Source organism: Leopardus geoffroyi, chromosome B2 (assembly GCF_018350155.1).
Source record: "Leopardus geoffroyi isolate Oge1 chromosome B2, O.geoffroyi_Oge1_pat1.0, whole genome shotgun sequence".
NCBI classification, from domain to species: Eukaryota; Metazoa; Chordata; class Mammalia; order Carnivora; family Felidae; genus Leopardus; species Leopardus geoffroyi.
The window spans coordinates 80,248,153-80,272,139 of record NC_059332.1 but is presented as its reverse complement, the minus strand read 5'-3'; the positions used below and the strand labels follow the sequence as shown (position 1 = coordinate 80,272,139).

The following is a 23,987-nucleotide window of genomic DNA, read 5'->3' as shown; positions in this document are numbered from 1 at the left end:
GTGGAGAAAATTCATTAACAAGAAGGTGAAAGAAGATGTTTGGAAAAAAACAAAAATGTTTTATTATGTAGATGAGTTCCTTAGTAAAAGGGGCCTCTGATAACACTTTCTTCCTGTTACACGTTCTCCTTTCCAATGTAAATTTAGGCAGTTATGGGGAGGCAGAGTGCCTTTCCTATATCTACTGGGTTTCTATTACTTTTAACTCTAAATAATGGGGGGGGTTTCTTTTTTCATTTTATTTACTTTAGAGAGAGAGAGTTAGGGAGAGGGGCGGAGGGAGGGAGAGAGAGAGAGAGAGAGAGAGAGAGAGAGAGAATCTCAAGGAGGCTCCACCTTGAGCATGAAGCCTGACACAGGGCTCAGTCCCACAGCCCTGGGATCATGACTTGAGCTGAAATCCAGAGGTAGACACTCAAACAACTCTCCTAACTCTAAATAATCTTTATGCCAAATTGGCACATTTGGGGGCAGCCTGCCCTGGGCCCCTACAAACCAAGACAAAGTCCCTTCCTCCTGAAATAAAAAGTCAACTTGTCTGAGCTCAGGCCTTCTCCCTCCAATCAGTTATGACCTCCTCCTCAAACCTGGGCACATGTTGGCAAATGAGCATTTAAAATGAGTATTTCAAAGATGGTGTGCAGAGTCAAAATGTACCACAATGGGACACCAGAGTTTGCTGTTTGAAAATGGTAAGTCACTTTATATTGTGAACCAATAGTTCATAATTTATTTGCTAGCACTGAGATTTCAAGCACTGGCTGTTCTTAAATAGGGACTATGATATATTTACCAATTACTGGACTATTGAGTACTATTAAACAATCATAAAACAGCTACCATTTCTTGAGACTATTGTATTCCAGGTCCTTTAGAGATGCTTCTCTGTACATTATCTAGTTTAATCCTCTCAACAACCCAATGGGGCAGGCTTTAGACATTCCATTTTATGTAGATGAGAATCCAGGATTTAGCCCACTCCACATAGAAACTTAACCTGGGGCTACTTCAAGTGGACCTCTCCTTTAATAACTGCTCTCTCCCGGAAGAGGATTTTACCCCAGGCCATCAATTCCCAAACTGAGCACCAAGACACTCTGGATACTGTAGCAAATTCACAAGGGCAATTTAGGATATTTGAAAGTTTCAAGGGAAACCTGGTATATATTCAACATATTGGACACCGCAGAACCTATAAACCAGAATTCAAAGTTTCAACGTTAGATCACGTTATATTCCTATCAATGACATCATACACATCTTTGCAAAACCTGTGTTTTCAGTGGATGCTGTGATAAAAAGTGAGTGCTGCAGAAAAATTTATGTGGAACAGGAAATGAGAGTGGTGATATCCAATCTGATCCCAAGATTTAAGAATTAGTACAGGCACACACATCCTGCTTGTAACTGTGGTTATTTAAGAATGATAGAACAAGATTTTTTCTAGGGGTACCTGGGGGGCTCAGTTGGTTGGCCATGTGACTTTGGCTCAGGTCATGATCTCACGGTTCGTGGGTTCAAGCCTTCCATCGGGCCCTCCACTTTCAGCACAGACCCCGCTTTGGGCCCTCTGTCCCTTGTCTCTCTCTCTGCACCTCCCCTGCTCTCATACATGCTCTCTCTCTCTCTCTTTCTCTCAAAAATAAAAAATAAACATAAAAAAACAATAATTTTTCTCAGTTTATTTGTATTATTTTTTAAAAATACCTTCTATGGAGGCATCGAGGTGGCTCAGTAGTTTAAGTGTCTGACTCTGGTTTTCAGCTCAGGTCATGATCTCACTCATGGTTCATGAGTTTGAGCGCACGTGGGACTCTGGACTGGCAGTGTGGAGTCTGTGATTCTCTCTCTCTCCTGCTCTCTCTGCCCCTCTCCTGCTCTCTCTCACTCTCAAATTAAATAAACTTAAAAAAAAATAGCTTCTATGTTGTTAGGACATAAATACTTACTAAGTTGCTTGAACATAACTATGACTAACTACTTGCGAGGGGCACTGTGAAAAAATTACTAAGATACTAAGGGAGCCATGAACCAAGTTTAGGAATCTTTTGCCTTAACCAAGAAGTGATAGAGTTGTGTAAGATTCTCTGAGCTGACACAGAGTTGTGTGACCCCGAGAAAACAACTTAAGACAAAGTCCATAACACAAGCATAATAACCAGGAAAGGGAGAATTTGGGTTAAAACCATTTTTAAAGGTTGCTCTCAGTCAGTTTAATCCTTCAAATCTCACAAAATGTTTCCTGGGATAATTTGTATTTAAAAAAAAAAAAAAAAACTTTTAAAACACATGCACACAAATTACTATTTTTCTAATTCTTAGCGACTCAAGCAAAGCTTTTAAAAATTATAGCCTCTAGGCTATGTTGGAAGAGACAGGGCCTCCCCTGCACAGACAGAACACGCCCATGGAGGCTGTGCCAAGAAAACCTGAGGAAAACCTTGAAAGACAGACTGCCCGATCCCAGTACTTTGAGATTGTCACCTTTTTTGTGGTTTGCATCCTACTGTCAATATCCTGCTTTTAAGTTCAATAAGAATGCTCCAGGTTATTGTGGAAATGCTTGTTTGGAAACTTCCCTTTCACAGAGCTTTTTACATAGCATATGATGTGTGCAAAGATAGGAAAAAATTAACACAAAATCCCGACTAATGGTTCCTTGCAGGGAGGAGAGGTGGAATGCCATGGGAGGGGTACTACAGTGTGGTGGGGGTAGGGGTGGAGGACTCCAAGGCTCAGGGATGCTCTATTTCTTCAGCTGAGTGATGAGTGCTTTGGGGTCTGTGGGTGCTATTCTTATTCTTTAAATTTAAAGCATAGTTTGATATTTTGTGCAGGTATATTTTACAGTGAGGGTAAGGCGCACCAGAAATTCTATGTGGGAGGGCCTCCAGAGTTGAAAGTATGCCTTGTCTCTAAGTTGAGCTGGATCACTTAGCCATCAGCCTTTACTTGGAATAAATGCTTAGCGGGAGGGCTCTGGAGAGGCTGACAGGTTGAAGTGGGAAGTTAAGGTACATTTTTGGTAAAAACAAGGAGTTAACAGATGAGCATTTCTCTCTTTTTTTAATATTTAGGGATGCCTGGGTGGCTCAGGCGTTTAAGCATCTGACTTCCACCAGGTCATGATCTCACGGTTGGTGAGTTCAAGCCCCGCATCCAGCTCTCTGCTATCAGCACAGAGCTCACTTCAGATCCTCTGTCCCCCTCTCTCTCTGCCCCTCCCCTGCTCTTATATGCTCTCTCTCTCTCTCAAATATAAATAAACATTTAAAAATATATATTTAAAGTTTTCATTCAAGTAATCTTTACCCAGCGTAGGGATGGAACTCACAACCCTGAAATCAAGAGTCACATGCTCCACTGACTGAGCTGGCTAGGTGCCCCATCTTTATCACCCTTGATTTACGCTGTCCAACAACGTGCAGCTAGTTGTTTTATGGTCTCTTATTCTTCTTTACCCTGTCCAGCTCTCCCCTCCCCACTTATGACCTAGAGGACAGAAAACTCTTCCAATTTTAATTTATATCCCTAATTTTTAAAAAATTATTCATTTGCCATATGCTAAGCACCTGTTAGGGATGGCAAAAGGAAGTTAAACATGTATGGTTGCACCTGCTATATGCAAGAACAAAAGATTGCCATTGCTATTTTAGGAATAGGAAATATCACCCCAGAGATACACTTGTGGCACTGCCGTGGACCCAGGTGTATTTGTCTTCATTGCCAAGTTCTTTCCACTTACTTTGGCCTAATAGGCATTTCTATAAACACCAATGGATATCATCATCCAACAGGTTCACAAAAAGGATCCCTAACGTTCAAGAGCACTATGCCAAGCATTTTACTGGCATCATTTCATTTATGAAACATAGCCAGTTATGTATAATACACCAAGTTTACAGTTTTAAAAACTAAGTTTAACAAAGCAGGTTTCCCAGGCTGGTCCAAGCGCAGTGATGTTTACAATGAATTGATCACAGCCTGTTACAGTTGTCTTTGTTCCTTCTCCACTCCCACTGATTCATTTGACAAGCCTTAAAAGAAAAAAAGAAAACGGGAGGGAGAAGGAAGGAAGGAAAAAGGTAAAAAGAAATGGGTTTTCCAAAAGAAAGAAAGAGAAAAAGTAGAAAGAAATGGGTCTTCCAGTCACAAACTTAACAAGTGGTGGAATCAACACAGTGTCATAACCCCAAAGCAGATCTCAACACTACTTGAATCATCTCACTGTGCTGCCGGGAAAACATTCTTGACCAGCTTTATGAAATTCAAGCCCCTCTCAGGTCACAGATAATGCTCCACACTTCCCCTCCCGCTCCCCAAAATACCGGAAGCACTACACTTAAATCCCCAAGACAAACTGGTGTCCGAACTCAAACCAACGTGCTCGCTTCCTCCGCCCCGGCCCTGGGAGATGCCACCTGCTAACTCTTCACAGGGCTTAATTCCGGCCAGAGCGGATCTCGCTCCCATTCTCCCGGGTCTGCGCCTCTTGCAGTCCTCAAAGGGGTAAGGGGATGGGGCGGGGGGGGGGGGGGGGGCCGGAAAGGCTGCTGGCGCAAGCGAGCCGAACCCGGTACCTCCGAGGCCGGCCCGCAGGCCCGGGGACCCCGGAGAGCGTAAGGCGACCAAAGGAGACCCTCCTTTTCGCCCGCAGACCGCCAGCCACCGCATCCGGGAGAAAAGCCGGTGACCCCCACCCCCCTACCACCACTTTCTTCAAACTCTGAGCTCACTGGAGAAAGAGGAGGGGGACAAGCAAAGACGACAAAGTTCTCCGCCCCCACCCAAAGTTCTCTACTCTGGGGAGGCGAGTGAAGCAAAGCGGTAAGGGAGGCGTCCTAGGAAGACCCCCTCCCGTCCGGGCTTTCCGGAGGCCGCAGGAGAGGGGGCAACGCGCTCCCTCTGGGTCTCTTCCCCAGGCAGACGCCGACAATGGGGGGGGGGGGGGCCGAGGGAGCAGCGCCCCCACCTCCAACACCGTCCTCCCCGGCTCGGAGGTTCTCCGGGAGTGGGGGGCGCCGGCCCTCAGATGAAGGGGTCTCCAAAGAACCGAGCGAGGTTGCACTATACCTTTCTCGCGCGCGCCGGACGTCCGCGCCGCAGGGACCGCGGCCGGCGACAGGGTGGGGGGCGAGGCGAGACGACGGGGACGCGTTCCCGCAGGCTCCGGCGGCCCCTGGGCCTCGGCGCCGCGCAGCGCCGCGCCTCCAGCCGCCCGCTCGCCACGCTGCGCTCCCCGCTCCCGCAGGTAACCTGTGGCCGAGCCCGCCGCGCCCGCAGCCCGCACGGCCCTGGCCCCGCCCCGCCCTCGGCTCCTAACCTGGGGCCGCAGCGCCCCGCAGCGGCCTGCTCCCGGCACGGCGGGGACCGGGGGGAGGTGGGGCCCCTAAGGCCCTGGGGCTGGCCCTGGGCTGCAGGCCCCTCCCAGCTCGGGCCGCTGTCCCTTCCTTGCCCCCCCCCCCCCCGCCGGGAGGCCTCCTTCCAAAGAGTGGAAGGAAGGGGGGCTGCAGCGGGGTGATCTTGTCCGGGCACTGGTCTCCAGGAGGCTTATTGGAGGGAGAGGAGAATTAGGGAGTTAGGGAGGAGAAAACCATGCCTCACCCCGTGGCCAAACGGATATTTCAGTATATTCATAGTTCACTTAACTGGAAGGGCTCAGCGGAAGCTCAACAATGATGAATGATGCAGATTCATGAGAGAGCTGGAAAAGGGAAAGGAAGCCCTTATTCCAAACAGCTTATCTGTCAGTAGCTTGTCAAAACCATCCATCCCATATGACACTGACAAAAGCATTGCGCATTCCTGACTCCTATATTCAAATCACACTCTATACACCATTAACTTGGTCAGGTTTTGTCTGGTTTTCAGTTACTTCTTCAGTACCTAGAAGAGTTCCCTGAACAAAGTGAGCATTCAATAAAGTATTGTTGCATGAATGTGTCAATGAATGGAACCTCATTCAACCTTTTGAAGACAACAGGTAACTGCTGTCCAAACACAGCTGGAGGGGGAGGTGGAAACCTAGAATGGAGTCTCCGTCTTACCTGAGGTTTGGGACAAGCTTATTTTGAACCGGATTTTTCTTATCTGCTTTGAAAAAGGCCTGGTTTCCAGAAGTAAAGAAATATGATCATCTCTGCCTTTTTCATGAGATGTCTGTCTCCCTGTCTCTTTCAGGGAGCATTAGGTAAAAGAAATCCAACCAGCTCCAACTCACACCAGGGAAGTGCTTGATTTTCCTCTACAATTTCAGAACTTCCACACCCTATAGCCATAGCTGCAATTTTTCTTGGCAGGGTGTGAAACCTCTTCTGTCATTTGACCCTCTTCAGATTTGTTCCCCATCCCTGTCACTCTGCATCTAGAGCTGTTAGAAGAACACGCTTCCCTTCCCTGCCCATCAGTAGCTCTGGATTTCTCTCCAGGGAATCACCAGTGACTTACAGGTGACCCCCAAAGTCAAGATATGTATGCATGACCTTTCAAAGGGATCATTTCTTTCTTATACATTTCCAGATTAAAGAGTTTTCCTAGTAGCTACTCCCTTGAATGAACTTCCAGAGATACAATGTTGCATTCCTCTGGGAGGCTTTTATAATATCACCATAAAGTCAAGATGGAGTTTTAAGTTACATTTGTGGGCAGTCAGAGCAATCAGGCATTAGTTCTGCTGAAAGGAACAGAAAGCCCAAGCTGGCCTATAAGACATGTGAATGCTGCTAGAAGCCAACGGGCCTGTAATTGTTCCCAGACCTTGATTAGTGGGAATTCCTGACAGAGGGGCCTCATGAGAACCAAAGCAGAAGGTGGGTGAGCTGCCTGGAGATCTTGTTTGCTCGTCTCCAAGTGGGCACACAGTCTTTGGGAAACTAATGAAAAGACACTCTAAAACTCCCTCCAAATGAGGAAGGCTCCCAGCCTACTGTTCCATTCTTATACCTCAATTCAGCTTAATCAAAGCCAGCCTCATGTATCCGCCTCACTACTTTCTCCTTCTGCCTCGTGAGAAAGAAGTCTGTTCTGCCAATGATAATTTTCCCTGCTTCCTGAGAATATAATCTGCTCTGATCTCTAGCAACATTTCTTTAATGAGTTGACTGCACTAGCTATTTTTCATGTCATTAGCTTCAATTCATCCTTCAGTCCACCATTCCAGCTTCTATCCCTGCCACTCACTCCCTGAAACTGACCTTGCTAAGGCTTCTACCCAAGGAGCCTTCAATGTGCCTCACCACAATCATATCTTCCTTCTCCTCCAAAGGAAACTAGCATGCTAAATTTTGTGTTAGCTTTTATGGCTTTCCCTTCAGAGCAGGTGAAGGTGCAACTCTCCTCAGTCATCCTGAATCCTGGTTCCTCTGCCACCAGCCACCTCCACCAGGCCACCTAAATTCAACCGCAAGAAGGTCACAGTCATATACCTGAGGTGCACCCTTAGGGAAGTCCGTACCACATTGGCCCTGGCCCCCAAAATTGGCCCCCTGGGCCGATCTGTCTCCAAAGAGTTGGTGATGACATCACAAGGCAACCTGTAATTGGAAGGGTCTAAGGATTACAGGGAAGCTGAACATTCAGAACAGATTGGCCCAGATTGAAGTAGTACCTTCTGCCTCTGCCCTGATGATCAGAGCCCTCAAGGAACCACCAAGAGACAGAAAGAAGCAGAAAAACATTAAGCACAGTGGAAATATCACTTTTGATGAGATTGTCAACATTGCCCTACAGATGCAGCACCAATCTTCAGCCAGAGAACTCTCTGGAACCGTTAAGGAGATCCTGGGGACTGCCCAGTCTGTGGACTGCAATGTTGCTGGCCACCATCCTCACAACATCATAGATGACATAAATAGTGGCATAGTGGAATGCCCACAGCTCCTTAAGAACTGCAGAGGAAAATATTTCAATAAAGGATCATCTGACAACCAAAACAAAACTTGTGTGTGTATTAATAATTCTCTTATCACAAATATATATATATGTCCCTAATCACTACATTGTACAGTTCTGCTAATTTTTGAACTTTTTGTCAATGGAATCATTCCACACTCTTCCTATGCAACTTGGTTTTTCCACTCAGCATTCTGTTTCTGAGATTCAGCTATTCAATTTCTCTGCTATATAGTGTTTCACTGTAAGAAGATACCACAATTTATTTATCCAGTCTACTTTTGGACATTGGGTAGGCTCCAGTTGTTGCTGTTGCAAACAGTGTTGCTATGAACACTCTTAAATATTTCTCCTGACGCGTGCATTTAAGAGTTTTCAGGATCTTTATGTAGGAGTGGAATTTTGGGGTCTTAAGGTATATGTGTGTTCAGATTTACTAAGTAATGCCAGACTGTTTTCTAAACCAGTTTGTACCAATTTTCATTCCCATCAACAATGTATTAAAGTTCTGCTTCCTCTACATCTTTGCCAGAGCTTGTTTTTGGTTTGTGTGTGTGCTTGTGAAATTATTACTTATTATGATGATTTGTATTTCCCCAATTACCAGTATAATTGGGCATCTTTAATATTTATTAACTATTTTTATTTTCTCTTTTGTTAACTGGTCATATCTTTGGCTCTGTTTCAGGTGTTTTGTGAAATCCTTCCTGCCCGTGAGGTGTACAAATATTCTCCCATATTTTCTTCTAAAAGTTGTAAAGTTTTGCCTTTCGTGTTTAAGTCCATATTCCATCTGAAATTCATTTCTCCTCTCATTTGCTGTGCCAAAGAGATCTTACGAGTTTCCATGTATGATTGGGTCTGTTTCAGGTTCTCTATTTTGTTCCATTTGCCTATTCCTGTACTTAGTACCACACTGCCTGAAAATCTGTGGGTTTTTTGTTAAATCTTGATTTCATAAAGAATCTCAAGTGTTCTTAGCTCTTTTCTCTTCCAAAGGCATTTTAGGATTGTCTGTCTGGCTCCATGAAAATTTTGTTCCTTGTTTTTTAATTTTTTTTAATTTATTTTAAATTTATTTATTTATTTATTTAATTTTAATTTTGAGAGAGGAAGGGAGAGACTGCGAGTGAGGCAGGGTCAGAGAAAGAGGGAGATACAGAATCTGAAGCAGGCTCCAGGCTCTAAGCTGTCAGCATACAGCCCAATGTGGGACTCAAACCCACAAATCGCGACATCATGACCTGAACTGAAGTTGGACATTTAACCAACTGAGCCACCCAGGTGCCCCTAAATTTTTAAACTTTTTTAAGTAAACTCTCCACCAAACATGGGGCATGAACTCACAACCTAAAGAGTCACATGCTCTACTGAACCAGCCAGGCACCCACCCCTCCATGAAAACTTTGTGATCTTGATTTGAAATCACAGTGAACCTATGTGTTGGGTGGCAATTTTTATTCACAATTATTTGTTCTGTTCCTATATTTGCCATACTTTCCTATAGTGACATAGACTCCTCTGCCCCGCTGTTTTGGGGCTTGTGTGACTTGCCTTGACCAACACCATGTTGGAGCAGAAGCTTTAAATATGTCGTGGGCTTTAGTGATTCTTCTCCCCTGCTTCTCTCACCTTGAGCTTTTGCCCTATGCCAGGAGAATATCATGCCACAAAGAGTGGCTGCCTCTTTAGCTGGGGTCTCGCTATGAGAAAATGCATGGAATCACACAGAGCCCAGAGTGGCTACAGGTGGTCTGCAGTCCTCGCATAATGGGAACAAGAAATAAATTGTTTGCTGCTACTGTAATTTCGAGAGAATTAACATCTTTACACTGTTGAGTCTTCCTATCTATGAACATGTGTGACATGTATGTCTATTTGCTTAGAACTTTAGTGACTTCAAAAGTTTCAGAACTTTCCATTTTCTGAGATTTATTATCTTTTTTTTTTACCATTGCAAGTGTATCTCTTAAAAAGTACATTTTCTACCCTTTTTGTTGTCAAGAGAATGCAAATATCTTTGTTTACTAAACTTATACCCAAAAATATTGCTAAATTCTGTTATTAATGTGAGTAATTTATAGATTATTTCATTTTCTACGTACCTATAAATAAGGATATTTTATTTCTTCCTTTGTAATCCTTATATCTTTAAAAAAAATTATTTTGAGGAATGTCTGGGTGTCTCAGTGGGTAAAGTGTCCAACTCTTGATTTCGGCTCAGGTCATAATCTCACCACTCATGGGATCAAGTCCCATGTCGGGCTCTGTGCTGACAACCAGAGACTGCTTGGGATTCTCTCTCTTCCTCTCTCTGCCCCTCTTCCCCTCTCAAGATAAAGAAATAAACATTAATTTTTTTTTTGAGATAATTACAGATTCACAAGAAGTTGCAAAATAGTATAGAGAAGTCCTTTGTATCCTTCACCCAGTTTTCCCCAACGGTTACATTTTACGTAACTATAGCACAATATCAAACCAGGAAATTGACATTGGTACAATGTATGTGCAATTTTATCTCATGTGCAGCTTCTTTTAACCACCATCACAATCAGGATAAAGAACTATTCATCACCACAATGAATTGTACTCACACTCCAGACCTTCCTTTTTCCCCATACCAGCCTAACCCCTGACAGCCACTAATCTGTTTTCCATCTTTACAATTTTATCTTTCAAGAATGTTATGTGAATAGAATCATATGGAACGTGACCTGTTAAGACTGTCTTTTTTTTTTTTTTTTTCCAGTGTAATGCCCTAGAGAGGCATCCAAGTTGTTGGCATGTTTCAACAGTTCATTCCTTGTATTGCTGAATAGTATTCCATGGTATGGATGTACCATAGCTTGTTTAACCATTCATCATTTGAAAGGCATCTGGGTTGTTTAGATGTTTTGGATATTGTGAATAAAGCTGCCATGAACAATCATGTACAGGTTTTCATATAAACATGGTTTCATTTCTCTGAGATAAGTGTCCAGAAAGGCAATTGCTGGGTTGTATAGTAGTTGCATGTTTACTTTTATAAGAAACTACCAAACTGTTTTCCAGAGTAGCTATATCATTTTACATTCCCATCGCCAATGTATGAGAGACCCAGTTTTTCCACATTCTTGCCAGCATTTGCTGTTCTTTTTTTTTTTTGGCCATTTTGATGGTATGGAGTTGTATCTCATTGTTATCCCAATAATTTGCATTTCCTTAATGGCTAGTGGTATTGGACATCTTTTACACTCTGGAGGGTTTTTTTTATTATTTTTAATTTTTTTTAATACTCATTAAGCCATGAATTCATAGGGAATGGATTCCAGCAGCTCAGGCTCCACTTCTCACAAAGTGTGCCTCCCTGGGGGGGGGGGGGGGGGGCAGGTGGATGCTCCAGTTTATCCAATCATCTTTCTCTTGGGCTTCCTTCTTTTTCTGATCATTTTCTTTCACTTTTTCAGGAAGCTCTAAGGACTCTTAGAGTGCTCAATACAGACATTAATTCTCTTGGCAAGAATGTTGCCTTTAACCTGTTTGTTTACAACAATGCCAACAGCATGCTGGGTAACACTGCAGACTTCCAGTTTTGCCATAGGAACATTTGTGGGACATTCCTTTTTGAATAGTGCCCATAGCCTTGATGTCTACCACGTCACCTTACTTGTAGATTTGCATGTATGTGGCCAAAGGAACAAACCCATGTTTTCTAAGGCCTAGAGAATATATAGTGGGTGTCTCTCCTTTTTCTCTTTGGGTTGGTCATTTTGGAAGACCAAAAGATGGTGGTTCTGGCCAGAAGACTGAACATCTTTTCATGTGTTTATTTGACATCCCTATATTTTCTTCAGTAAAATACCTCTTCATGCTTTTGCCTGTTTTCCAACTAGATTTTATGTTTTGCTGTTGAGTTTTGAAAATTCTTTATATATTATAGATGTGAGTCCTTAGTCAGATACATGGTTAACAAATATTTTACTCCAGTCTATAGCTTGTCATTTATTCTCTTTAAAAAAAGAAAGAAAGAGAGAGAGAGAGAGAGAGAGAGAGAGAAAGAAAGGAAGGAAGGAAGGAAGGAAGGAAGGAAGGAAGGAAGGAAGGAAGGAAGGAAGGAAGAAAGAAAGAAAATTCTTTTTCTTCTCTAACTAATCTCTATGCCCAACATGGGTCTTGAACATGCCCAACATGGGTCTAAGATCAAGAGTCTCATGCTCTATCGACTAAGCTAGCCAGCTGCACTTTGTCTTTTAATTCTCGACAGGAAGTTTGCAAAGAAAAAATTTTAATTTTGATGAAATATATCAGATTTTTTCTCTTATGGATAGTACTTGTTTTTGGTGTCACAATCTTTTCGTTTCTTTTTGCTATCTTATGCAATCAAGGATGTACAGAACACTGTGGAATAAGAGTGGGGGGGCAGTGGGCATCCTTCTCTGTTCCTGATTTTAAGCTACTGAATATCGGATCTGTCTCCCTCACTCACGTTCAGTTCCAAAGATAAAAGGACCACATATATCAGTTAGAATGTGTTTGGCTACAAGAGGGAGCATACTTGACTAGAGTGGTTTAAATCACAAAACACATGGTAACTTACAGAAAAAAAATATCTGGGTTTAGGCTCTGTCTAGATTCTATTGTATCACCCTCAGTGTTGGCTTTTGTCTTTAGCTTGGCATTTAAGCAGGAAAAAGGGCCACACCTTCTCACTGTATTTATTTTAATTTGGGAACAAATTCTTCTCCGATGACCCTTAAATATATTTCCTCTTATGTACCATTGATCACAACTGGGCCACGAGGTGGGAGGGGATGCGGTTGCCATTCTTAGGTGAATCATGAGTCTTGACTCAACCTCTAGGTCTGAGGTTCCTTCTAGCCAAGAATATTTAGGTATACCAAACTAAGGGAAAGGGGAGTGGGGGTGTTAGTTATGCCACCAACAATGTCTGCCTGACGTTTGTCTGACTTTGCATTTCTTGTGCCTGACCATGTGAGGTATGTGGTGGACACATCTAGAGGCTTCTGTTCAGATTATTCCCCTTTGTTAAGACCTACCTATCTACTTATAAGGGTAGACTTCTGCAGCCACCAATTGCACCCCAGCCATTGTGGATTGGACCATTAATTCAGCATATTTCTTGGGACTGATCACCATCAAGCCGCCATGTTGCAAATAGAATACAATGTAAACGGTGTGCCCTAGAATTGTACTTCATGGAGTTCTGACCACTGTGCTAGGCACTTGAGGACAGAAGGGGGAGGAAACCAGATGGTCCCAGAGTCCAGTGGTGAATACAGTCCTCTATCAAATATTAAATTATAGCTGAAATAAATGCTCTGAAGGTATAGCAGTACATGGAACTATGTAAAGTATGATTGGGGGATTAGGCCAGGAGTGGACCACTGGCCCAAACTCAATCAGATTTTCTTGCCTGGGAATCAAAGATAATAATAACTAACATTTACATAGTGTTTGCCTTTTAAATATGGATATATAGATACACACACACTTTAGTGGGTTTAGTTCCTACAACTCTATTAAGGTATATAACATTATTATCAGTTTAGAGATGAGGAAATTGAGGCACAGGGAGTTAAGTAACTTGGTCCAGGTAACACAGCTAGTTAGTGGTGGAACTAGGATTTGAACCCAGGTAGCCTGGTTCTAGAGCCTGGGTCCACTATCACTGGGACTGGATGGGTGGGGTAACCATCTTCAGTCACCTGGCATGAAAAGCAGAGAGAGCCAGTTTTCATGCAGAAATTAAAAAATGAAGTGAGAAGTACGGAAAGAAGCAAAAATGAGTTTCCTTTCTAAGGAAGCCTCAGTTATCCCCTGTAGTATCCTGAGACACCTTTACCAGGATCCTCTGACTATAACATAACTTCTGAACTTCATCACCAACTATATGATCAGGTTTTATCCATCCAATCCTCCCATCCTCCCTCCACTCATAGAGGATATATATTGCGTCAGTTAGGACACATTCTACTGCAAAGTTCAGAACACCCACCTTCAGTGTTTTTTTAAAGTAAGCTCTAGCCTAATGTAGGGTTTGAACTCACTACCCCGAGACCAAGAGTTGTATGCCCCACTGACTGAGACAGCCAGGCACCCTCACCCACCTTCAGTGGCATAAGCAGAACTTCCCAACTGGTTTGCTGTTACCGCTTGTGTGCAAATAAATGGGTTATGGATATGGCTAAGTTACTGATACCTTCAGTCTTTGGGGCAGCTGGGGGGACCTGAGGTGGCCAAAGTCTCTGGGCCAGTCACCTCTGACTGCAAACAGCCTGTCCATTTAGGTAACTGTGCAATAAAAATAGTATCATTTCCTATTTGCACCTTGACTATACAGGGTGGGGAAGCACTGGCTTCAAGAATGGACTTCAGGGTGGGGGGCCTGGGTGGCTCAGTCGATTGAGCGTCCGACTTCAGCTCGGGTCATGATCTCGCGGTCTGTGGGTTCAGGCCCCTCGTCCGGCTCTGTGCTGACAGCTCAGAGCCTGGAGCCTGCTTCGGATTCTGTGTCTCCCTGTCTCTCTGCCCCTCCCCTGCTCGTGCTTTGTCTCTCTCTCTCTGTCAAAAATAAACTTTAAAAAAAAAATTAAAAAAAAAAGAATGGACTTCAGGGGCACCGGAGTGGCTCAGTCGGTTAAGTGTCTGACTCTTTGTCTTGCTCAGGTCATGATCTCACATTTTGTGGGTTCAAGCTCTGTGCTGATGGTGCAAAACCTGCTTGGGATCCTGTCTGTCCTTCTCTCTGACCCACTTGTGCTCTATCTCACTCAAAATAAATTTAAAAAAAAAAAAGAAAAAGAAAAAAAAAAGAATGGACTTCAATTGTCTTGTGATATAAGAAGTTGGGACATAGGCCTTTCCAGGTCTGAGTACACTAGTTCAGCAAGGTCATCCAGTCTCTTTCTATTCTATTCTGCCATTCCCATGACAGGGTTTTGGTCTTAGGCCTGGTACCTCATGTTGCAAAATGACTTCCCTAACTCTAAGTACCATATTCTTTTTTTTTTTTTTTTTTTTTAATTTTTTTTTCAACGTTTATTTATTTTTGGGACAGAGAGAGACAGAGCATGAACGGGGGAGGGGCAGAGAGAGAGGGAGACACTGAATCGGAAACAGGCTCCAGGCTCTGAGCCATCAGCCCAGAGCCCGACGCGGGGCTCGAACTCACGGACCGTGAGATCGTGACCTGGCTGAAGTCGGACGCTTAACCGACTGTGCCACCCAGGCGCCCCTAAGTTCCATATTCTTACACAACTGTGTTCAAAGCAGGAAAGGGTAATGTCAAGGGGTTCTTCTGATTCATCGGCCTCTCTTATCAGAAAGCAAAGTCTTTCCTAGAAGTTCCCCAACAAGATTACTTCTAACTGACCAAATATGAAGGCGTCATATGAGTACCTGACTTTTCCCATTTCTAGTTTGGGAAGTAGGCACAGGGAAGAACAGGGAAGCGGGTTTTGGAATGGCTGATAAGTAGCTGACCAACCATGTCTGCCACTTTTGTAGGTGACATTAAGTGAAATGTATAAGTGATAGTTCCTAGATCTCATTCTACTAGATATTTATTTATTTAGTAAACTCTACCCTCAATGTGGGGCTTGAACTCATGACCCTGAGATCAAGAGTTGCATGGTCTATGGACTGAACCAACCAAGTTCCCCTCTTACAGATTTTTAATAAGGTCATTTGTCTTGGAGAATCTTGTATCATTGAAAGTATAATTTGGTGTAACCTCCCAGCCAAAGCAGGAGTTGCCAAGTCCAAACTAATCTACAGATACATAGAGCTATTAATACCTCTGTCCAGTTGACTCTGTTGTCAAGAGGTTTCTACCCTCATGTTACAGCACCATATACATCAGAAGCTTGTCCTTAAAAGTCCATATGAATAAAAAGTTGATTTTTTTTTAATAGAAGTCCACATGTAGCAATTCTATCTCACTACTTTGGGACTTTTCAATTACAAATGTCATCTTCAGGGGTGCCTGGGTGGCTCAGTAGGCTGGGCATCCTACTTCAGCCCAGGTCATGATCTCGCAGATTGTGAGTTCGAGCCCCTCATCGGGCTCTGGGCTGACAGTTCAGAGCCTGGAGCCTGTTTCAGATTCTGTATCTCCTTCTCTCTCTGCCTCTCCCTTGCTGGCACTCTCTCTCTCAAAAATACACAAACATTAAAAACAAATGCTTATCCTTTAAAAAACAAAAACAAAACAAAAAACACAAATGTCATCTTCAGGAGCCCTGGGAGCACTCAGTAGGTTAAATGTCCGACTCTTCATTTTGGCTTAGGTCATGATTTCATGGTTCCTGATATTGAGCCCTTCATGGAGCCTTCTTGGGATTCTCTCTCTCTCTCTCTCTCTCTCTCTGCCTTTCCCCACTCATGCTCTCTCTCTCTCTCTCAAAATAAATAAATAAACTTAAAAAAACAAAAAACAGGGGCACCTGTGTGGCTCAGTTGGTTAAGTGTCCAACTGTTGGTTTTAGCTCAGATTATGATCTCAGTTTTGTGAGGTTGAGCCCCGCATCGGGCTCTGGCTGACAGTGCTGAGCCTGCTTGGGATTTTCTCTCTCTCTCTCTCTCTCTCTCTCTCTGCTTCTTCCCCACTCATGTTGTCTCTCTCTCAAAATAAATAAATAAACTTAAGAAAAATGTCATCTTCAGTACATTCATGGCTCTAAGATGGAAAATATCATTATTTATTCCAAAGACAACATGATAGACATCTAAGAAATAGCCAAATCACAGGATTAAGAGAGATTGTCCTGTGACAATATACAACAACTAGACTGTTAAAAATCAAGGACCTTAGGGCACCTGGATGGCTCAGTCCGTTAAGTGTCCAACTTCGGCTCAGGTCATGATCTCACAGTTCGTGGGTTTGAGCCCTGTGTCAGGCTCTGTGCTGACAGCTTCCTCAGAGCCTGGAGCCTGCTTCAGATTCTGTGTCTCCTTCTCTCTCTGCCCCTCCCCTGCCCGTGCTCTCTCTGTCTCTCAAAAATAAATAAGTGTAAAAAAAAAATTTTTTTTAATCAAGGACCTTGATTCACATCTTGCCCCCCAATCCTGTTCCTATCTAGGTCTTACTTATTTTAATAAATGGCATTACTATACTTCTAGTTACTCAAACCAAATGCCTGGGAGGAGCCTTCTCCCTGACTACCATGTTAAATAAGCTATCAACAAATCTTATCTAGTCTACTTCTGAAATTTATATAAAATCTACCCACGTCTCTCACTTTCCACTGTTATTTTCTTCCACCCTTAAATCTGCAATCCATTTTCCCCACATCAGCCAGAATGTAGGCATCAGTTATCTACCGCAGTGTGACAAATCATCCCAAACACTGCTGGATTTAAAAAACAGCCATTTTAGGGGTGCCTAGCTGGCTGTCAGTAGAACATGCAACTGTTGATCTAGGGGTTATGATTTCAAGTCCCACATTGGGTGTAGAGTCTAACAAAACAAAACAAAACAAAACAAAACAAAACAAAACAAAACACAAAACCCAGCCATTTTGTTTGCTCATGATTCTGTGGATTGGCAGAGCAAGGGTTCATCTGGAATAGCAAGCCTGTGTTCCATGTGGTGTGGACTAGACTTGCTCATGTGCCTGCAATTTGGGCTGGAGAATCCAATATGGCTGGGATGGCTCATTGGAGATGGCTGGGATGTTGGAGCCTCTCTACTCTAGCATCCTTCAGGGCCTCTCTGTACATGGGGATTCTCCAGCAAGCTAGCCCAGACCTCTTTGCATGGTAGCTCCAGGCTCCAAGAAAATAAAAAAGGATGTAGTAGCAAGGCCTTTTATGGTCCAGTCTCAGAAGTTGTACACTGTCACTGTCACACCTACCACAATCTATTGGTTAAAGCAAGTCACAGGCCCTGTGCACATCCAAGAAGAGGAAAAATAGGTGGAAGGAGTGGCAAAGTCACATTTGCAAAAGGGCGTGTGGGATGGCCTGGAGGGTTGTAGCCATCTTTGGAAACAATCTACCAGCAAGGGCTTTTAGAAAAGCAAACCACACATCTCATCTCCCTTCTTAAAACTTTTCAATGCTTCTAGAGGTACTTAGAATAAAATCCAAACTCCTTATCCTGAAAAGATGGCCTGTCTCTAATGCCTACTACTGTCTCCCTCTCTCATCACACTGACATTTTGTTCCTCCAATGCCCTTTCTTTTCTCCTTGGCCTTTCCAACTACTGAGAAACCTTCAAGGGAACACTTTCCATTCCAGCTTTAACTTTGCTATCCCCTCATGCTCAACTCAAATGTCATCTTTTCATCTATCTATTTATTAATTTTTCAAATATTTTACTTTTTAAAAGTAATCTCTACCTCCAATGTGGGGCTCAACCCTACAACCCCTAGATCAAGAGTCACATGCTCTACTGACTGAGCCAGCCAGGTATCCCTAAAAAAATTTTTCTAAGTAAGCCCTATGCCCAAAGTCAGGCTTGAATTCACAACCCTGAGGTCAAGAGTCACATGCTCTACTGACTAAACCAGCCAGTTGTCCCAAATGTCATCTTTTTTAGAGAGGTTTTCTCTGACCATCCCATCAAATTCAGGCTCCTTCTCTCATCCTCACATACTTTCACCTCCCTCTGTTTATCTCCTCCAAAGCACAGCCCTAAAAATCTAATTGTCTTCATGGTCATTAAAAACAAAACAAAACAAAAAAACATATTTGGGGCACCTGGGTAGCTCAGTCAGTTGAGCATCTGACTCTTGATTTTGGCTCAGGTCATGATACCAGGGTTATGGAATCGAGCCCTACATTGGGCTCCATCTCTCTCTCTCTCTCTCTCTCCCTCTCTCTCTCTCTCTCTCCCCCCCACACACACACCCCCTGGCCCCTGGGTGGCTCAGTTTGTTAAACCTCCAACTCTTGGTTTCGGCTCAGGTCACAATCTCACAGTTCGTGAGTTTGAGCCCCTCTCTAACTCCACACTGGAGTTCCACACTGACAGGGCAGAGAGAGAGAGAGGAGGATACAGAATCTAAAGCAGATTCCAGGCTCTGAGCTGTCAGGACAGAACCTGACGCGGGGCTCGAACCCACAAACCATGAGACCATGACCTGAGACGAAGTCGGATGCTTAACCAACTGAGCCACCCAGGTGCCCCTCAAAACATTATATTAATAAAATCTCTATAATGATGGATTGCTTCAATGAAAATGATTTAACAATTTTTTTAAGTGATTTCATCAATTCATTGACTGTCTTAGGAGAACTGGAGACTGTAAGCTGCCCTTTTGAAAAATTCGATTGGCTTCCCTGGATTAGCAGGAGTCCAGTGAGATTTTGTAGAAGGCTCTTTCCTTTGTTTGCTTCAAGAGAGAATTAATGGCTTTAAATACATATTTTAAAAGAAAGCCTAAAAGGCTTTCAACATATGAATCCCAGGAACCAGGCATAATGCCATCAGATGCCTTAAAATATCCTAAGATGCAGGATGCAGGCTGTATTTAATTGCTTGCCCTCTTCAGGACTGCAATTATTCTGCCTAAATTGTACAGGTCTCTTTTACATAGCTCTCATGTTCCTTGTCACAAGGCATCTAATTGCAAACAGCAAAATAATTCACCAAAATAAGGGCACAAACTTGTGGCCTTTAAAATTCAAATTTTAGGGCACCTGGGTGGCTCAGTTGGTAAAGTGCCTAACTTCTGCTCAGGTCATGATCTCATGGTCTGTGAGTTCGAGCCCCTCATGGGGCTCTGTGCTGACAGCTCAGAGCCTGGAGCCTGCTTCAGATTCTGTGTCTCCCTCTCCCTCTGCCCCTCCCTTGCTTACTCTGTCTCTCTCTCTCTCTCTCAAAAAAAAATTTTTTTTAATTTAAAAAAATGAATAAAATTCAAATTTTAAATAAAAAACCCACTTAGATATCATACTTTAGCTTAATGTACGGTACAATATACCATATAAACCAGAAGGGGTATTAAATCACTTGCTATTTGTGCTCCTAATAGAAGGAGCCAAAATAATCAGTATTTTTTTTAAGTTTATTTATTTGGGGGGAGACAGAGAGAATGTGAGCAGAGGAGGGGCAGAGACAGTGGAAGGGCTTGAACTCACAAACCGTGAGATCATGACCTGAACCAAAATCAAGAGTTGGAAGCTCAACCAACTGAGCCATCCAGGTGCCCCAATCAGCAATTTTATTGTGACAAGTAGTTTTCTAACTTTTGTGGGTTAGGAACCTTTGCATTTTTTTTTTCTTCCTTTCAGTGAATCCTGTAAATTAAATGGCCCGAGACAGCAGACCCATTTTCTGAGTGTATATGTGTTTTGATTCTTTACCTAGGAGATTGGGAGCCTTTATTTTAATTTTATTTAAAAAAATTTTTTTAACGTTTATTAATTTTTGAGGGACAGACTGTGAGCTGGGGAGGGGCAGAGAGAGACGCAGAATTCAAAGCAGGCTCCAGGCTCTGAGCTGTCAGCACAGAGCCTGATGTAGGGCTTGAACTCATGAACTGCAAGACCATGACCTGAGCCAAAGTCGGACGCTTAACCAACTAAGCCACCCAGGTCCCCCTTTATTTTGTTTTAAGTTTATTTATTTTGAGAGAAACAGAGATATCACAAATGGGGGAGTGGCAGAGAGAGAGAACCCCAAGCAGGCTCCACACTGCAAGCCCAGAGCCTGTCGTGGGACTTTTAACCACAAAGCTGTGATGTCGTAACCTGAGCCAAAACCAAAAGTTGGACGTTTAACTGAGTGAGTCACCCAGGCATCCTGACTGTAGCCTTTAAATAAGATCTAATGTCTGAGTTCCAAAGTGGTTCCACTGTCCACTCCAGGTCCACTCCATATGGTACCTTGGGCAAATTGTTTAACCTCAGTGTTTTTACCTGTAAAGTAAGAACAATCATATTACTTACTTAATGGGAATATTTCGAAGGTCATATTATTTTGGAAGAGTGCCTCATTTATGGAAAATCTCAGTAAATATTAGTTGGTTAAATTTTAGTTATGTTTTAGTAGGCGATAGACAAAGTTTTCAGGATGCTACAAAATACCTCTGAGTTAAGAGTTTTTGTCAACTATAGGGGCAGCTGGGTGGCTCAGTTGGTTGAGGGTCAGACTCTTGATTTTCGCTCAGGTCATAAGCTCATGGTTTGTGAGTTTGAGCCCCTCATAGGGATCTGCTCTGACAGTGTGGAGCCTGATTTAGATTCTCTCTCTCCCTCTCTCACTTCCCCTCCCTCTTTCTCTTTCTCAAAATAAATTTAAAAAATGGAAAAAAAAAGAGTTTTTGTCAACTATACTCAAATGAAAATAAACAAAATAGGCACTCCTGAGTGAGTCAGTCGGTTAAGTGTCCGACTTCAGCTCAGGTCATGATCTTGTGGTCTGTGAATTCAAACTCACCAGTTTCTGTGTTGACAGCTCAGAGCCTGGAGGCTGTTTTGGATTCCATGTCTCCCTCTCTCTCTGCCCTTGCCCTGCTCATGCTCTGTCTCTCTCTCTCTCTCTCTCAAAAATTAACATTAATTTTTTTTAAATAAACACTACAAAAAACAGTTTTTAAAGGGGAAAAAAGAGTTAAGAGTTTTTAGAAGGAAGAGTTAGTAAAAATAAAATAGGCATTTAATAGTCATCGGACAATGACTAATCATTCAGCAAAGTCTTTAGGCAGTCCTGAAGGGATGAAAACCTAAGAGTGATCATCTCTCGTAGGTCAGCTCCTTCCTGATTACACTCTAATAACTCACAGTTTGTACTTATCTCACTGTGGCATTACCCAGGGTTTAGAGTAAGCAGAAAATTTAGCTTCTGTCTCTTCCCGAAGTTTCTCTCAAAAATATGCCAAGTCTGTGCAGAGAGCTGGCCTGTACTATCTTTCTTCTTCTTTTCTTTCATTCACTCCATAGGCATTAAGCACCCATCATGTACATGGCAACCCGAAATGGTTACATTCAACAGCAAAAACCATGGGCAACCCAGAAACAGATCCTCATATTTTTATTATTTTTTATGTTAAATTTTTTTTTAGTGTTTATTTATTTTTGAGAGAGAGAGACACAGCATGATCAGGGGAAGGACAGAGAGAGGAGACACAGAATCCAAAGCAGGCTCCAGACACTGAGCTGTCAGCACAGAGCCAGACACAGGGCTCGAACTCATGAGCCCTGAGATCAAGACCCGAGCCGAAATCAGATGCTTAACCGACTGAGCGACCCAGGCGCCCCAATTTTTTTTTTATGTTTTTAAAGTAAGCTCTACACCCAACATGGGCTTGAACTCACTTGTGACCCTGAAATCAAGAAAGAGTTGCATGCTCCAGCAACTGAGTCCACCAGGCGCCCCAAAGTCTTTCCATTTTTATTTAAATTCTGAAAGAATCCATACACAGGACTTTTTAAATTAAAAAACATTTCTAAGATGTTTTTTCCAACATATCCCTTATTTGAAAGCTGACAATGTTGAAATAACAGCAAAAGGAAAGCAATAAAATTTTTTCTTGTTGTGTTTATCAATACCATACATGTATGAATGACAGTGAATTAGAAGCTCTTAAACCTGTGTGCGACTCTTCTTTCTACCTGAGGGTGGAGCATAATTCAGGATTTGGCTTTTATTGATTTTTTGTGGATTTGTTCCTTTTTTCTCAAGAATAGCCCAGTTTTCAAATGTTTAGGGTATGCTCCAGTCTACTGCTGGTGTTCCCTCTAAAATCTCTTTGGGCTTTGGGCGTGGTGCGCCTGGGTGGCTCAGTCAGTTGAGCATCAGACTCTTGACTTTGGCTCAGGTCATTATCTCACAGCTCATGGCTTTGAAGCCTACTTGGGTTTCTCTCTCTCTCCCTGCCCCTACCTCTCTCTTGCGTGCTCTTTCTCAAAATAAATAAAAATAAAATCTCTTTGGGAGAAGGCAGAGGATCATCAAAGATCTCCATCCTTTCTGGGTCTCAGGCACAGTGGCGCTATTGGCTTAGCAATTGTCCTCTCTTGAACCCCTGGGTCCCTGGGGGCAGACATGCTCAGCAACCAGCCCAGGAATGCTCTGTTTGGGTTGACCTTGGACTGGTTGCTGGGGTCCCATAAGTAGGCCTCTGCAGTTTGAATCAGGCCAGCTGAATGTCCTTCCCAGGCTGGTGGGTTTGTTCCAGGATAGCTGAAAGTCTTTAAACCCCCTCTGGGAAAGGACTTCTTCCTTCCCCCTGGGGACTTCCTTTTATAAAACGGATGGGCTAGGAAAATTATCTCAGAGTAACTTCTGATAACAGCGAGTAGAAGCTTCTTGTGGGGGCTATGCCAGTTGCCCCCTACTCCAGCCACAGCCTAGGACCCACTATCTGCCCTCCCTGCCCAATCTCTGTGTCCTGGACTAGTTTCCAGACTCCCTTGCCCTCTGGTTTCCAGCTGGGTGTAGCCTCTGGGAGGCAGGCACTTCCAGGAGAATTGGAGAGATTGGAGAGAGAGGTCCGAGTATTTCTTCCTACCGCTGTCTCCTTGACAGTGAGATGGTTCTGGCAGTGGTTGCTTCCTCATCAGCTATAGTTCCTGCTTTGTGCCCCCCTGCCCAGTACGCTAGCCCCTTCCTTTACTCCTACTAGTTTTGGGGTGATAATCTCTTCCCACTGTTGCTAATCCCTGTGTTGATTCTCTGAACTCTGCCCATGCCCCTGTGCTTAAATCCCTTAACTTAAAGCTTTCTAGAAGTTAAAAATCTTTGCATGTGCCATCTATTTTCCTCCTGAGAAAGACCTTGACGGATACAGTCATAGCAAGTTATGTTGCCTCCACTTGTAAAATCTCAAGACCTTTCCAGTTAGAAGTAGCTGTCTCCTAGGTGTCAACATTCACCTTCAACACGCACAACTACTACAAACTCCAGAACATGAGTCATGGTTGGCTAGACTGAGAGTTCTTCCAGGGAAGGGACACTGTTCTGAGTATAGGTGGATTCAGCCTCCCCCACCCCTGCACTTAGCCCAGCTTCTGGCATATAGTAGGTGTTCAGTAAATGTCTCTGACAGAGGCAGCACCCGTGGGCCCCAAGAGCTTCCACTCTCAGCTCCCTGCCTCCTCCCCTACGCCACCTGCAGCGTTGCTGGCACCTGTAGGATCTGGATCACCA

At 43.4% G+C, this 23,987-nt stretch overlaps 2 protein-coding genes across 3 annotated transcripts in view; one reads left to right on the top strand and one right to left on the bottom strand.

Moving 5' to 3' along the window:
- Window positions 1-5,279, bottom strand: part of ANKRD6 (ankyrin repeat domain 6) — a 221,140-nt gene extending 215,861 nt beyond the window's left edge. For both annotated transcript variants that reach the window (XM_045499026.1, XM_045499024.1), the window contains exon 1: window positions 5,074-5,279. The gene's annotated coding sequence lies outside the window, so the exon portion shown is untranslated. The remainder of the gene's footprint in view (window positions 1-5,073) is intronic.
- A 2,070-nt stretch (window positions 5,280-7,349) lies between these two features.
- Window positions 7,350-11,501, top strand: LOC123609928 (60S ribosomal protein L12-like; the record flags this gene model as incomplete). Its single annotated transcript, XM_045500928.1, is given in 4 exon segments — window positions 7,350-7,505; window positions 7,508-7,520; window positions 7,523-7,941; window positions 11,337-11,501. Coding segments are annotated over 4 exon segments (753 nt in total), but the record flags the coding sequence as incomplete, so codon positions are not given.
- Between the last annotated feature and the right edge of the window lie 12,486 nt (window positions 11,502-23,987).